This window comes from Cavia porcellus, unplaced genomic scaffold (assembly GCF_034190915.1).
Source record: "Cavia porcellus strain 051 isolate PalLab524CR breed Dunkin Hartley unplaced genomic scaffold, mCavPor4.1 scaffold_29, whole genome shotgun sequence".
Taxonomy (NCBI): domain Eukaryota; kingdom Metazoa; phylum Chordata; class Mammalia; order Rodentia; family Caviidae; genus Cavia; species Cavia porcellus.
This window is the reverse complement of record NW_026947512.1, coordinates 16,799,341-16,813,608: the sequence shown is the minus strand read 5'-3', so window position 1 is coordinate 16,813,608 and position 14,268 is coordinate 16,799,341. Positions and strand designations below refer to the sequence as shown.

General features: G+C 46.4%; 1 protein-coding gene across 1 annotated transcript in view; it reads right to left on the bottom strand.

The window, feature by feature from the left end:
• Positions 1–14,268, bottom strand: part of Plxna2 (plexin A2) — a 193,335-nt gene that overhangs the window by 93,602 nt on the left and 85,465 nt on the right. Inside the window, exon 4 of the mRNA XM_003474768.5 lies at positions 9,900–10,034. Coding sequence (XP_003474816.3) covers positions 9,900–10,034 — 135 coding nt within the window. The remainder of the gene's footprint in view (positions 1–9,899; positions 10,035–14,268) is intronic.

Genomic DNA, 14,268 nt, shown 5'->3' with positions numbered 1-14,268 from the left:
CCTATGTGATAGATAAAATAAATGGCACAGCAGTAACTTCCTCAGGGCACAGAGCTGTCACTCCCAGCTCTGGGACCATCAGAGGATTCCCCACTCGCCCGTGTAGGGCTGGGGTAGTGCTGGATTGCTTTTATGAGGTTTATAAAGTAGAACAGCTCAGGACTATTCCAAGTCTCCCTGGGTGTGTGATTGTGAGCCTGGTGCTGGGAACAAAGAGGGGATTCAGACAGCAGCCAGGGGGCGCTGTCTCTGGGATGAATCAATGCAGACTTGGCTTCCTCAGTGTGAGGTGGAGGCCTAACCCTTTTGTCTGCCAGGTTTGTTGCTTTGGGCAAATTCCCTAGCTAGATTGAATTTCAGTTTTCATATCTGTAGAAAAAACTGGGAAAATAAAACTTATTAGCTGAGGTTATGTTTGTAAACTAAAATGAGAAAAACATGACATAAATAACTGGATTTCAACACGTCTTAAATAGAAGAGTTTTCTATTTCTTAAATAAAAAAACTCCAGGCAGGCAGTGGTGTTTCTGTCTTGGGTGTGGTTATAGATAGAAGATGATCTTTAGGGCTTGGCCTGGCAATGAGGCATGGCGGCACAAACGTAAAAATATAATTACTGCTGCTAACACTTAGGTAGTCAGTAATTCAGATTGCTTTTTATGCATGGACTCATTGGATGTAATCCTCATGCAGATGCCACAGTTATGCCCACTTGCAGATGAGGTTACCAAGGCACAGAGAGGGAAAGCAAATTGCCCAGTCCTCAGAGCAGTAAGTGCTGGCCCCGGAACTCACAGAGTTTGTGTTTCTAGTGGCCCTCAGGGAGCTTCTCATGGCTAGTGACTGTGGGCTTCTTCATACTGGCCACACACATCCTCCCTTTTTCAAGTCCCTACCCAGATCTCCATGCCCACTTCTGGAACACAAAGGGCTGCTCCTTGCTCGCTACGTTCTGGGGCTGGCCCAGCGCTAGATTCTTGTGTGGGGAGAGGATGAGACCCAGAGTCTGAAGAGAACGGGCCAGATCCCCCCCTGATGGATATATGTTACTTCCAATGCTGGGAGCACTGCACAACTCCTTTATTGAGACATTCACCCTCTCTCATTTATTTACACTTCATTCTTTCTCTCCAGAATGTGATCATTCCAAGGACAGCCATTTTATTTCATTTGTCTCTACACAGAACACACTTAGTGCTGCTGTTGCTCTGAAAAGAGCAGAAAGGAATAAAGAATGTACCTATCTTCAGGTGGCCCTGTTTCTAAGGAGATCTTGGCTGGAACATCCTTAGAAAGACCCTGACTGTCTCTGCATATGCAAATGATCATCAGTGGACAGCTCCATGCATTATACATTGTAGACACTTAATGGTCTGTTGAGTGAATGAGTCTGTGTATGCAAATAACATGCAAATGCAGCCAGTTTTAATTTGACCCTTGGGAATATCTTCAGGAACTCTCCTGGGCCTATGCTGTTTTTAATTTTTTTTAATTAGAGATTTCTAAATAGCCAGTGTTTTCTCTTGGCTGTGCTGAGTGAATTAGTGTCAGTCCAGGGAAAGAACACTGGGTGAGCTGGATTAACCAGTATGAACCCTGGGTCATTTGGTGGCTCAGATAGTGACACAGGTAAGTGAATCCCATCCCTGGTATCAGTTTCTTCATACAGAGGAGGCTATGGAAGGGCAGGATTCCTCATGGTGTTGAGACATTGATCTTCCATTCTCCTCTTTGAAACATCATTCTGGCCAGTTGGAGCGGCAGCCTTCATCACTTCCTACCTAGACAGAGAAGTGGAAGCCTTGCCAAGGATTAGAGCAGGAGTCTCTAGGCCCCCTGGCCATTTCAGGAAACGAGGCATTTTGGCACCAGTTTGCCCAGCCTGGGCATTGTGTTCAATCATTGCTTTCCAAACCAAAGGATTTTAAAAATAAGAGGCTAGAGTTTTCTTTCTTATATATGGCAAGCCAAGCGTCTGATTAATAGGGTAGCTTTCCATTTCTTTCCCTCATGTGAAAATATTCATAAAAAAATGTTCCGGTGAGAATATTAATAGCGAGGGAATAAGCTCTGCGTCAGGATCTGGGCTCATGACATTGGAAACAGTGGGGAAAAAAGGGCAAATCAAACTCAAGTTGTGGTCGCTGCTGGCTGCACCCGCACCCAAGCCCCCCAGGAGTCAAGACTCCTCTGCCTTTGGAGCAGGCAGTGATTTGAGTGCTCAGCTCCTGGGCCGTATGGGGGTTCCCAGGCCTTAACCAGAAACACATGTGCATCAAAGGCTTAGATTGAAAGTGACACATTCTAAAACAAAAGCGCTGCAACAGTTCTCTTATCCTCACTTTCCTAATCCGCAAACTCTATAATTCTTCCCCGAGTCCCTCAGGGTCAGCTGTGGTAGTCATCTCCTGGCCCCTCACACTCCTACCCTGTCCAGGCTCAGCCAGGACCTCCCAGTCCAGGCAGGAATGGATCCTCCTGTTACTGAGCCCCTGTTGGCCTTTTAAAAATATACTTTGAAAAAAAAATACACTTTGGTCTGCTTGGCCCGTGCCCTGGGAAGCTGTATCACCCAGACTACACAAATAGGCACAATCACAATAACAGCCTGAAATACCAAGACACTGAGCAGGGACATCTGGAAGTGTGGTTCCCCATATTTTTTTCTTCCCTTCCCCAAGGTCTTCAGGTGCCTTAGGGGGTTGGTGGTTCAGGAGCATTAGCTAGAGATAGCAGACTTTCTATGCCAGCCATGACAATACTTCCTTTGAGAGGCATTCTTATTTTTGGCCCTAGATCTAGGTTAACTGTTGACACGGCCTCTTCCAAATCCGAGAAAATAAAAGTGGCTCTCTGGTGAAGCTGGCTGGACACCGTGAGAGCTAACCTGACCTTCTATTCCTCCCCAGGTCCCACATGGGAAGTCTACCTGATGCAGGGAATCACTCCAAGGTTTTTCCTGTGTCAAAGGCTACTGGGCAAGGGTGACTTCTCAATCTTTCAAAATAAATTTTGTTTCTCATAATTCTAGGTCCAAGTTCTCCTTGCCTTACCACTCTTCACTACTTAAGTCAGGGTTGGTAAAAATGTCAGCTTCCTGCCTTCCCTTGAGGAAGTCTTGGCCTGAACAGGGAACACAAGGCACCGAGGAGGACCATTCCTGAGTGGCCCGACATGATACCACTCAAAGAAGACCTCTGAGTGAGCCATTAAAATCTGTGCCCATGGAACGGCACTTTCTTTCTTTCCTGAAAGGGTGCTGCCCCTCCACAAGGCTCTCTCTGAAGCTCTTTCTGGGCCTATGGACCCTTAATGGATCTCACTTGGGACTCACACAACCTTCTGCAAATTGGCTGCATGTTGTAAAGTCATTGATACGTCCCCATGTGTTCAGGGAAATCAAAGCAATTCCTCTGAGTACGGAGCTCACTGCTGAGTGTTCATGAAGCAGAAAAGGGTCAGCTACTTGGGGTGCACTCTGGTTCTCGGGTTTCTCATTGAGAGCCAGAACCATCTCTGAAGTCTTCATAATTTATGTGCTGGAATTCCATAACGCTCTCAAACAGGGAAGCACATACTTCCTTTTTTCCCAGACTTGATTCTTACACATGGCCATGGATCACAAGAGTGCTGAGCAATAAGATGGTAAAGAGGCAAGAAGAAGAGGCCACCCTCAGATTTTCACAGTGCAGGCATTAAAAGACAATTTTCTGTGGGGATACACATGCTTGGAACCCTGAGCCATGTGTCTGCCATGAGCAGCCATGTTCAAGCATCCTGACGCTTGAGGTGGCCCCACTGCAAGGGAATCTAAGACATTTAGCAGAGGTCTTCTACAAAGTACTCTGGCCAACAATCTAACTGACCCCAGCTTCTAGTTCCCAGGTGCCAGGTATGAAAAGTTTCCTGATCATTCCAGCCCTTCATCATTCGCAGCCACTCACGTCACGGCAGCAGAGGTTGTAGACATTGTGGGACAGAGACAAGCCAGCTTCGTGTACCTATCTGAATTCCTGACTCAGGCAGTTTGTGAGCATGACAAGATACTTGTGCTACACTCATAGTTTGAAGTGGTTCATTATCTAGCAATAGGACAAACAGAACAGTGTGTCTGTGACTGGCCCACAGGAGGCCACTCAGAAGGGGGTCTCAGGGTCACTACCTGGAGAAGGTAGCCCTGTTTCTGGCATTTCATTTTCGATGCCAGAAATGTAAATCCCCTGGCGAGACTCCTGTTGGCCAGATGTCCACACATGCAGCTGGACAGGCCCAGACAATTTGGGGGGACGTGGGCGCTACACTCTCCTTGCTTTCACAGAGGCCTGCTTTTCAGCCTCCCAGCTGGGCTTGGGGCTGCCGCTCTGTGTGTTGAGGAAAGCAGGACTGTTTAGTCTGTTGGGCACATTCCTGGATTTTTAAAATAAATATCAGATTATGAGCGACTCAGCCCAGTGCTGCCATGTGGCTGGGCCAGAGTCTTCTGAGCCCTCTGGGAGGCAGCGGCAGGAATGGGAGGTTGGAGGCCATTGCTGAAAAATGGGAATGCTTGCGGTGGTGATGCTTCTAGCCCCTTCTGAGCTCCTCGGCAGGTTTTAGTGCTGCTACCACTCACCACTAGTGCTTATTGCAAGCACTGACCATGTGTCAGACATGCCACGAGAACTTATGTGGACTATTCATCTTCACAACCGTTACATTCTTATACCCATTCGACAAGATGAAGCAGGTTTAGAGCAGTTAAGTAACTTTCTCAAAGTCATATTCTCAAAGCTGGCTATGCAGGGAAGGTGAGTCTAACTTGCACACACCAGCTCTTAACCAGTGGGCTGCTATTTTGCTTATGCAGACCTTGAAATAGATGAAGTAGATAGCAGAATCCTACATCCGTCACCCACCCCAACGCTCCCACCCATCGCCAGCCTTTCTGCTGTTCCCAAGGCTCTCTCCAGTCTGCATGGAGCCATTTTCCATTGTGGCTCCCTTTTCCATTTCACCCTTCGCTGGATCATTTTATGCCTCTATTCCCTCTGCTAATTCAAACTAATTAAAGTATAAAATAGAATAATTGCTTCCATCCTACACTCTTCCCATCTACCCACAGTACAGAGTTGTATTCCTTTTCTGGGAGTGACCAGCCTGACGAGTTGGGTGGGAACCTGGGCTGTCCTGTTTTTTTTCATCTTATTGCTCGAGTTTTCACTTGGCTCTCTGCCTGATTTTCCCTGGACTCACTGTCTGACTTCCATTAGACGCTGAGGATAAGGGAGCAACTTGTATTCACGCTTGTAACATCTGTTGACTCTGCTGATGGATGGGAGCTTTCCAGGGATGAGCTAGGCATCCTCTCAGGAACACCTGGGCAATCAACAGCAGGACTGGGAAATCTGCTTTCAAATTCCCCAGGGACTGGTTGGTCACAGATCCATTAGCAGTACATTAACATTGACTTGTTAGGCAGTGGCACTAACGACCCAACAGTTTTACTAGTCCTATTTCTTAATTACATTTCGTTAATTGAGAGAGAGAGAGAGAGAGAGAGAGAGAGAGAGAGAGACAGAGAGAGAGACAGAGAGAGAGACAGAGAGACGCAAACAGAGAGATGCAGACAGAGACAGACAGATAGAGATGTCTGTCTAGATTGTTCTAGCCTTGTAAGGAGATAAAGACTTCCTAGGCAGAATGGGAGATAAGGACTTGGTTCTATTCCCTTCATAGTCCCAAGGATACTGCAGGTGCCATTTTTAAGGGAAGGGGTGGGGGAACAGAGAGAGAAGTGTTGTGAACAAGGGAAAAGGAAAGGAAGAAATTAGGCTGCCCGGAGATTTGTTATCAGTTGACGTTATGGGAAGTCCATTCCCATGATGTCTTAGAAGGCCATAGGATTTTTAGGGAATTCCAGTCTTAAATTGCTGCCTCTGTGGCTTGGATATAGTATGAGTTCTTGTGTTTGGCTCCTGTGTTGAAAGGTAGTGTGGAACCATTCATAGCAGGGACCCAGTGGGACATGATTAGATCATAGAAGGCACTGATTTTGGAAGAAAATGATATAGTGGGCCATTCTGTTTGGACTTTCAGCCTCCAAAATCATCACTAAAGAAATGTCTTAACTTTATTATAAGCCACCCAGCCTCAAATATTTTGTTATAGTAATGGAAAATGGACTAAGACACTAATTCAATACAGGAATATATGTATCCATAACCAAATCAGCAATCATACAGTCGCTAGAGTGTTCATTATTCAGAATAGAAGGTCATAGGGACAGACATGGCCTTGTAACTCTCTCCTTCAGAAGTCTTTTGGTCTAACCTCAAACCTATCTGTGGTGCTTTCCATGTTGTTTTCCACAGGGAGAGAAAAGCCTGAATACCATGATCTTTAAGATCTAACAGAGATGCTAGAGTTGGATTTGTCATGCCTATCTCTCCTTGTTTCTGGTGGTAAAATGATTGTTGTGCACTGATTTCAACTTAAAAAAGCACATAGTATGTCATCTCTGTCTTCAAAAGTGAGGAACCAAAGTGCTTGAGATGTTAAGAGCCCACATCTCCCAGGGAGTTACAGGTGACTTTGGAAGAGAACACAAACCTCCAGGCTCACCTCTCACCACTTACTTGTCCCTAATCATCCTCCTCATCTCCACATACCTAAGTAAAGGAATCATAAAGTTCAAGAGCTGGGAGGAGCTCTGTAGAATATTAATGACAAGCATTTATGTGGAATATGAGACAGAATAGAAATTCCTAATTTCCTGTCCCAGAGGAGTCTCACATTGACCTTGTGTGAGACACACTAAGGTTAAGTGACTTGTCCATGATCTCTTAGCTATAGAATAGTGAGGTGGGACCTGAATCAGTCTTCTGGATTTTAAGGAAAATCCTGTGACCTGACGGAACACCTCTGAATAATAAAGGAAGACACTTAAGCTGTGAGAGTTCTACTACTGATTATCACAAAAACTAGAACAGAACCCAGATCATCCAACTGTATTTTTACTGACTGTCTTCCTGTTAGCCATTATCCTGCCTCTTGTAAGAGGTCAGAGTTCTCTGTGAGCACTCTCTTCACCTGGCCTCAGACAGACAGGCCTCCTGAGCTGCTCTTGGTCCTCATCCCTGACCTCAGCCTCCTATTTTTCATCTTATATCTGTCCAGGTAAACAGTTTCAGAGCTCTATCACACATCCGCCTTGGACTTGGCCTCCTGATTACAGCTCCATCTAATATAGGAGCTCCTCTACTAATATCTCACTTAGCCAGAGATAGCCTACAGCATTGAACCCAAACTCTTCCTATATCTGTCATCGTGACTGGATACTATTTATGTGTTCTCTTTGTGCAGGTTGTACCATGGCATAGGTCACAAGAAACAGAAGATGAGGATGAAGAAGAGTATATGTATAAATAAGCTACATGGACCTTTGGTGTGGCTGAGGCAGATGCTCCCAGAGGCGAGATCAGAGAAGCACTCAGGAGGTCACTGTGCACCTTGAAGTCTACTCGTTCTCCAGCCACAACCCAGCTCCTCTTTGCTTGATCACATTTTGAATGCATTTTTAAAAAGCCAAAATTTATCCTTGATGCCTTTTCAGTCCTCCCAAGGCTCAGCGATGACTTCTATTTGCTGTTTCTGCTTGTTCACTTCACTGGGCTTATGGAACCCAAGAGAGTGCTCTTATTCTGAGCTGGTTTCCTGGTCCTCAGCTGTCCCTGGAGTCTCTTGAAAATATCACACAGAACGTGGGTCTCTTCAATTCTTCTGACCACCCTTTACTTGCTTATAAAAGAGTATCAGATATCTGTTCATATTTCTATCTGTAAATATTCTCGCAGAAGTGTCAAGGGTGGTGTTCACCAAATACTAACCCAATGTTACATTTTGGGCAGTTGTAACATTTTGGATAGTGGGAGTTGGTGATTTGTGACTGTTTTCTGCTTTCAGTGCTTGAATTTCTGTAGCTATCATCTACCATTTTTATCCAAAAAATAATCATCTGTCTAACAAAGCAGAATATGGAGAAAAAGCAGAGCACTTGTAGAGTTAATTTGATGTTAGAGATGTTGAGGTAGATGCCCATCGTGGTTCAGATCTGAAATGTGCCTCAAAATTTTCATGTGTTCAGAGGTGGGAGTTTTGGAAGGAGGTCAGATCATGGAGTTGCTATATTGCCAGTGGATTAATCAATCCACTGAAAAGTTAGTAGATCAATGCACAGTTAGAAGAGGTGTATGACCTGGAAGGGTGTTTTCTTGTCCCCAGTTCCTCACTTTTCTCTCCGTTTCTTGGCTATCATGGGCTAAACAGTGCCTCTGCCAGCCCCTTCTGCTATGCTTTTCCACCTTGGAGCCAGCTGACCATGGACTGAAGCTTCTGAAACCCTGAGCCAAAGTAAACGTCTCTTTCTCTAAACTACTTGTGGGGTTATTTTATCCTGATATGGGAAAATGACTAATACAATGTCTCTTACCCTGTTTAGATTAACTAAGTAAGACTAGTAGATCAAGTCCTATTCATTTTGCTGCTTGCCCAGTACTTTGTTGGCAATAAATGTATGCCCGGTGACAGTCTCGTTTTAGGCTTATCTCATCGGTACTTTTTACCAGAATCATATGCTAATGTTTGTTTCTAAGACTTTTATCCACGCTAAGGTAGGCAAAGGTTCCTTCAGCTCTACAAAATTCCCATTTGATTATGTCTCAACTGCAGGGGCCACACAAAAGAAGGCGAAAAAGACAGGTGGGTTCAAGAGGATCTGGATGTAATTTGCATGCAATTAGCATACGATTTGTGTCACTTATTCTCAAGAAGTAATTTTCAAGTTAGAACTGCATCAGTGCCTCCCTTAAGCTGTCATGTGCCCATCCACCTCTTCCTTACCCGTTCTGTTCATCGCTCCCCCCCAGATTCAGACTCATTACATTTGAAAAGAAACAAGTAAAGAGAACTGTGGGAAAGGTGAAGCTGATCAAGGGTAAGGGGACCCTTGCACAATAATCAGAATGACCTCCAAGATGGGAGTCACTGGTCCTTGCAGCCCCAGTCACTGTCCTCAGCTGCTGAAGCAGGCTCACAACCCTGTTTCTCCTTTGCCTTTATCTGCCTCATCTGTTGAGCAAAGCAAGACTAAGGGGGCTGCTGGGTGGCTGTCAACCCACTGACCTAGGGAGTGGAATGGGCTGGCTTTTGCTGAGGTCTTTGCTTAGTTTTCTGGGCCCCAGTGACCTGGAGAACACTTGTCTTCTTGCCCTGAACTATCACTCCCTCTGCACTGGCTTCCTCTGCTTACACACAGTTAGAGCAAATGCAGTCTGGGGGAATAACACTCCCTCCCTTCACCCAAGAGCATGGGAGGGGGTTGGTCAGTCATCACCTAGCAGAGGGTGGAAGTGGGCTTTGCAGGGTTCTGCATCTCTGCAGGCATAGTTTCAGCCTCCCAGAGCTGAACACCTCATATCCCACACTGGCCTAAGACACAGGCAAACATTTTATCTCTTCCTGCCCTATGTTAGGTCTATCTCTCCTAGGAGCCAGCCCAGCTCAGAGGCCTGGATTATTTACACTTCTTTGGCACCCTTGAACAGCAGACTCTGGGCCCAATAGCAGTAAATCTACCTCCTAATCACACCAAGCTGCTTCACTCAGGCTGGCTGGTTCTTGTGGGCCGTTCATCACTTGCTGAGACAAGGCCTGTGGATGAGGGAGAAACCTCCGGGAAGTGCCCCGCCCCCCAGGCAGCTTCCCTCTGGCTCCCTGCAAAAGCCTGCAGGGACTCAGCCTCTCTCAGGGCCCCTGGGCAGAAGCCCAGATGTCTTTCTTGTGAGATGGAAAAGCTTCTGAACAAAGGTGACAGATTACCAGTGGTGTAGTCTAGAAAGGAGGGAAGGGTGTGAGCCACTTACCTGCCTCTCGGACATGACATATAGGTAGCGTTGATCAATAGAGAAGGCCATGTCCCGGAGGATGGGGCTCCCATCTTTGAGCACAGAGACCATCTCATACTGGACCCCACCATGGGGGGGACCATCAGCTCGAATCTGCAAGAGAAACAAGGGTGTCCTCAGTATCTACATTAGCTTTCCCTTGGTCTCTCTGTTTTTACATAGAGGAGGGGGCTTACTGAATACCACTGCTACTCCCTCCATTGCTACTGTATAGAAAGAAGAGCCACTTATTCCACACATCCCAGCTTCCATCAAGGGGAATTTCCTTCCCAGCAATCTGAGTGTGCCGGGCTTGGGATCACAGATGGTACTTTATTTGTATGTGCTCCTATGCCTTTAGGAATGATTTCCATCATCCGTATGAGGTCATTCTTGTGTCTTTATCTACATTTATAGTGCTATGTGACACATGTATATGCACATGAGTGTGTGCTTATGCACACTTATTTGGGTTTACAACATGAGAGTCAGCAGCTCTACACGTATCCTTGTCCCAGGCAGATACTGGGGAATACTGGATAATTATGAAAACCATCAAACAGCCGATCACTGAGAGAGTCAAGATTTTTGACTTCAAATAGTCTTTCTTCCTCTAGACACAGGCTCAAACTGCCTGCCAGTCCACCCAGTGAGCATTGGTGAACCAGGAATCCCAGTTCAGTTTCCCCAAACCCACAGCAGGACAATAAGAAAGACCTGTACTTCTCAACCCTGGTTACATAGTTGAGTCCTATGGGAAGTTTTAAAAAATACAAATGCTAGGGCCAGATTAATTAATCAGAATCTCTGTGGGTGGGATCTACACACTGTCATTGAGTTTTAAAAGCTCCCAAGGTGAACTAAATGAGCAGCCTGGATTGAGAAGCAGCATTATAATCCAGCATTCTCAAACCAGTATGCCCTTGGAGTCAAAGGCCTCCCTATATTCAAGGCTGTGTCCACTCCCAGAATTTGAGGTTGAGAGGGGTGACCCTGCATATATGCATTTCTATCAGAATCCCAGGGGCTGCCAAGAGTTGCCAATGTAGGGGCCTGAACGTCATTCGGCTGAGCACTGCAAATATAATTCTGAAACTTCAAGGAGAGAGGTCCTAAGGTCATGCAAACAGTTGGGAGCAAGGAGCCCTTGGCTCCAATATTCTCCATCCTCAGGTTCTTTTTCTAGCCTAGCAGCTGACCTTAGACCAATCTTCCTTGCCCTAGCTCATGTTCTTCATCCTCTGCCCACCTACACACCCTCTGGCTCAAGCCCCACCTCCTCCAGGAAGGCTTCTCAACCTTTCTAATGGCTACTGAACTGCTCCTACACTGATGCCTTTTTCCTTGCAACCATTTTGCTCCAGGATTGCAATCAATGGCTAACAGGCAGTGGCACCTACTTGAGCTGTTCTCTAATTACTTCAGATGCACCTATGTTCTGTCAGCATTCTGAAGGTGGGGATGGTTTTCTGTTTCCCCCACAGCCCTCTGTGGATGTGCGTGGGGCTGGGGATCCAGTGCATGACTAATACAAAGGAATGCTTGAGACACGCTGTGGAATGGACATGTAATCAGGGACTCTTTAGTGCTAAATCAAAGTGAGGACAAAAGACATTTTCTTGCTAATCCATGAAGAATAGATCTCCTTCATTACACCCTTGCACCACCCTTGTACTATCTCCTCCCTCCGCCCACTTCTCCTTATCACACTGATGGCAAGGAACCAGGACTTACTCATCCCTTGGGCCAAGTGAAGTGCCCATCCCTGCTGCCAGCATGGAAGGCGGGATGAGTGGAGGCACCTTCATTTCTTATGGGCTGAACCAAGAGGGTCACCAGTATTATCTATTGCAGGGCTGGCTGGGGGTATGGGGCCAAATCTTCCATCCCTATTTTTCTACCCTCCTGAGAACAAGTCAGGGTACAATCTGCACCCACGGGGTTGGGCTGGACGAGAGAGTGTTGAGGCAGATGGTGACCCTTTGTGAGCTTGGCAGCTCAGGGTCTGGAGCTCCCAAGGGGCAGAAACAGCAGATTTCTACCTGAAACTCTTGTACCTCAACCCCAGGGGTAGGAGCAGGAAGCCAGGCCTAGGGTGGAACATACCACGTCCTCCTCCTCACCTAATAGCTGAGGGCTATGGACTTGAAGTTGAGGAGGAAAGGTCAGTGGAACCTATATAGCCTGGACTCAGCCACTCCTACCCCAGCACCTCTGCTCTTTCCTCTAAATTCCACCTTTGCCCTTTTTCCTAGCTCATCAGAGGTCTTTGCACATTCCAAATTGTTGCCATGACAACCATCGCTAAAGCCCCTCCTCCTGGGAGCCTGGGCAGGGAACCATTTGCCTCATTCTGCGGTGAGGGGAGCCTCTAGGAGCAGGACCTGGATGCCATGGGTGCGGCATGTGCCATCTACTCCAGAGCAGCCATAACTGTGAGATTCAGCACAACAGGGTCTCCATCTGGGAAAAGTACCCTCAGTTAAAATGGTTTTCCTTAATGTTCAAAGCACCATTCTCCTGCAGATGCAAGGCCCATGTTTCTCCTGGCCCCTTCCGAGTCATTAACGCCCTTGGATCACTACAGGATGTAGAGGATGCTGCGGCAGTCATGGCTTCTGGATGGCGTGGCCTTAGTTTTCTCTTCCACAGCCTTGGGAATTCTCAGTCCGCTCTAACCCAAGCCTGAGGGTCAGTCTGAAGGGAAATATTTCAGTGCCTCTCCTAACCTTCCACGACAGCTGGTCCTTTCCAGGGAGACTGAGGTCTCCCCAAAGCACAGGGTCAGGAGCTTCAGAACCAGCCCTCTTGCAGGCCTGGCCAGGACTTCCTGCCTCAAGCAGCTGGTTGACCTTTCTATGAACCTGGGCACTGGCCTAGAATTCCCAGCAAGATCTGGACATGAAATTAAAGGAGGAAGGAAAGCTATAGACCTGGTCTTCTCTGCAGTCCCTGGGACCAGGTGGTGGCCAGGTTAGACCTGGAACTGAACCAAAAGCAACTTATCAGCACACACTGCTGCATTCAGTAAGAACTAGTCCTAACCATTCGCTTTTTACTGGATCAGAGGCCTAATCAGAAGCTTTAAAAAACTCCTTGTCTGCAACTTCAATCTTTCAATAAAGCAGTAGAAGCCAGAATCAGATCTGTAATTTCCAAAGGCAGAACTAAAACTAAACCAGAATGAAAGATGTTGGTACCAAATGTCAGCTAAGCTGTCCAGTCACAGCAGAATCACTGACTTATCATGGTTGGAACCACAGGGCTTTGAAATTCATAATTGAAACTCTTTCATTCCACCAGGTCAAGAGTGGAACAGGAGCTCAGTCTGGCTCCAGCCTGTTTAGTCCAGAGGAAAGCAGATGGTCAATGCATAGCTCCTACTGACCAAGGAAGCTGTGAGCTTCAAAGTTGTCCTGTATGCTTCCTAAATACAGAATGTCTAATGGTGAGGGGCTGTCAGGGGATCCCAAAATAAAAGCGGGCATTTTAAAGCCAACCTGTCAGGTCTATTCTATGGTGACACACAAAGTGTCAGCTCTCTTCAGTGTTTAAGCATGCATCCCCAGGACCAGATTTCACTGACAATAGCACAACAGTAAATTGAAGTAAACCACAAATGCAGTGCAAGACCATGGCATTAGCAGATGAAGCAGCGCTAGTCTCAATGTTTTGCCAGGCAGTGGAAGGATCTGGGGACAGAACAGAAGAAGGAAGTGACAGGGACAGGTGGGATGAGTCATCTACTATGGTTTTCTAGCTGGTGCCCAGAGAAGGCCTAACTTTAGGGACGGACATGTAGCAACTACTGCGTCATTTAGCTTGCACAGGCTCAGATGGTCAGAAGCTCTGTAGCTCAATGTGGCCCTGCCTGAAAGAAGTTAGATAGACTTGGTGCATTTCCAAAGGGCCCTGTTTACCTAATTAATTTGTTAATAGCAGCCATATATAGCATTTACAATGTTCTCAGCACTATTGAGGTCAGCTTACAAAATGTAACCCATTTAATGATTACAAGTACCCCTGACATAAAGCTATTATTGTTCCCATTTTATAGATAAATCTGAGGCCAAGAGAGTTAGGTGATTTTCTGAAGATCACACAACTGAAGAGTAGCAGAAGTGAGGTTTGCACATAGAATCCAAAATCTCCATCATTGTTTGATCTTCCATAAGAGCAAGTGTTGCTGTTCTTAAAGCTGAGCAGAACTCAGAAGGCCAAGGTCCCTCCTTGTCTACTATTCTTCCATACCTCTATCAACTGGGACAATTGCCTGGTTTCCAGGGGCTAAATTAATTCAACTTAATTTGGAGGCTTAATGTGGAGACTAAAACTCAGTTGAACAGGG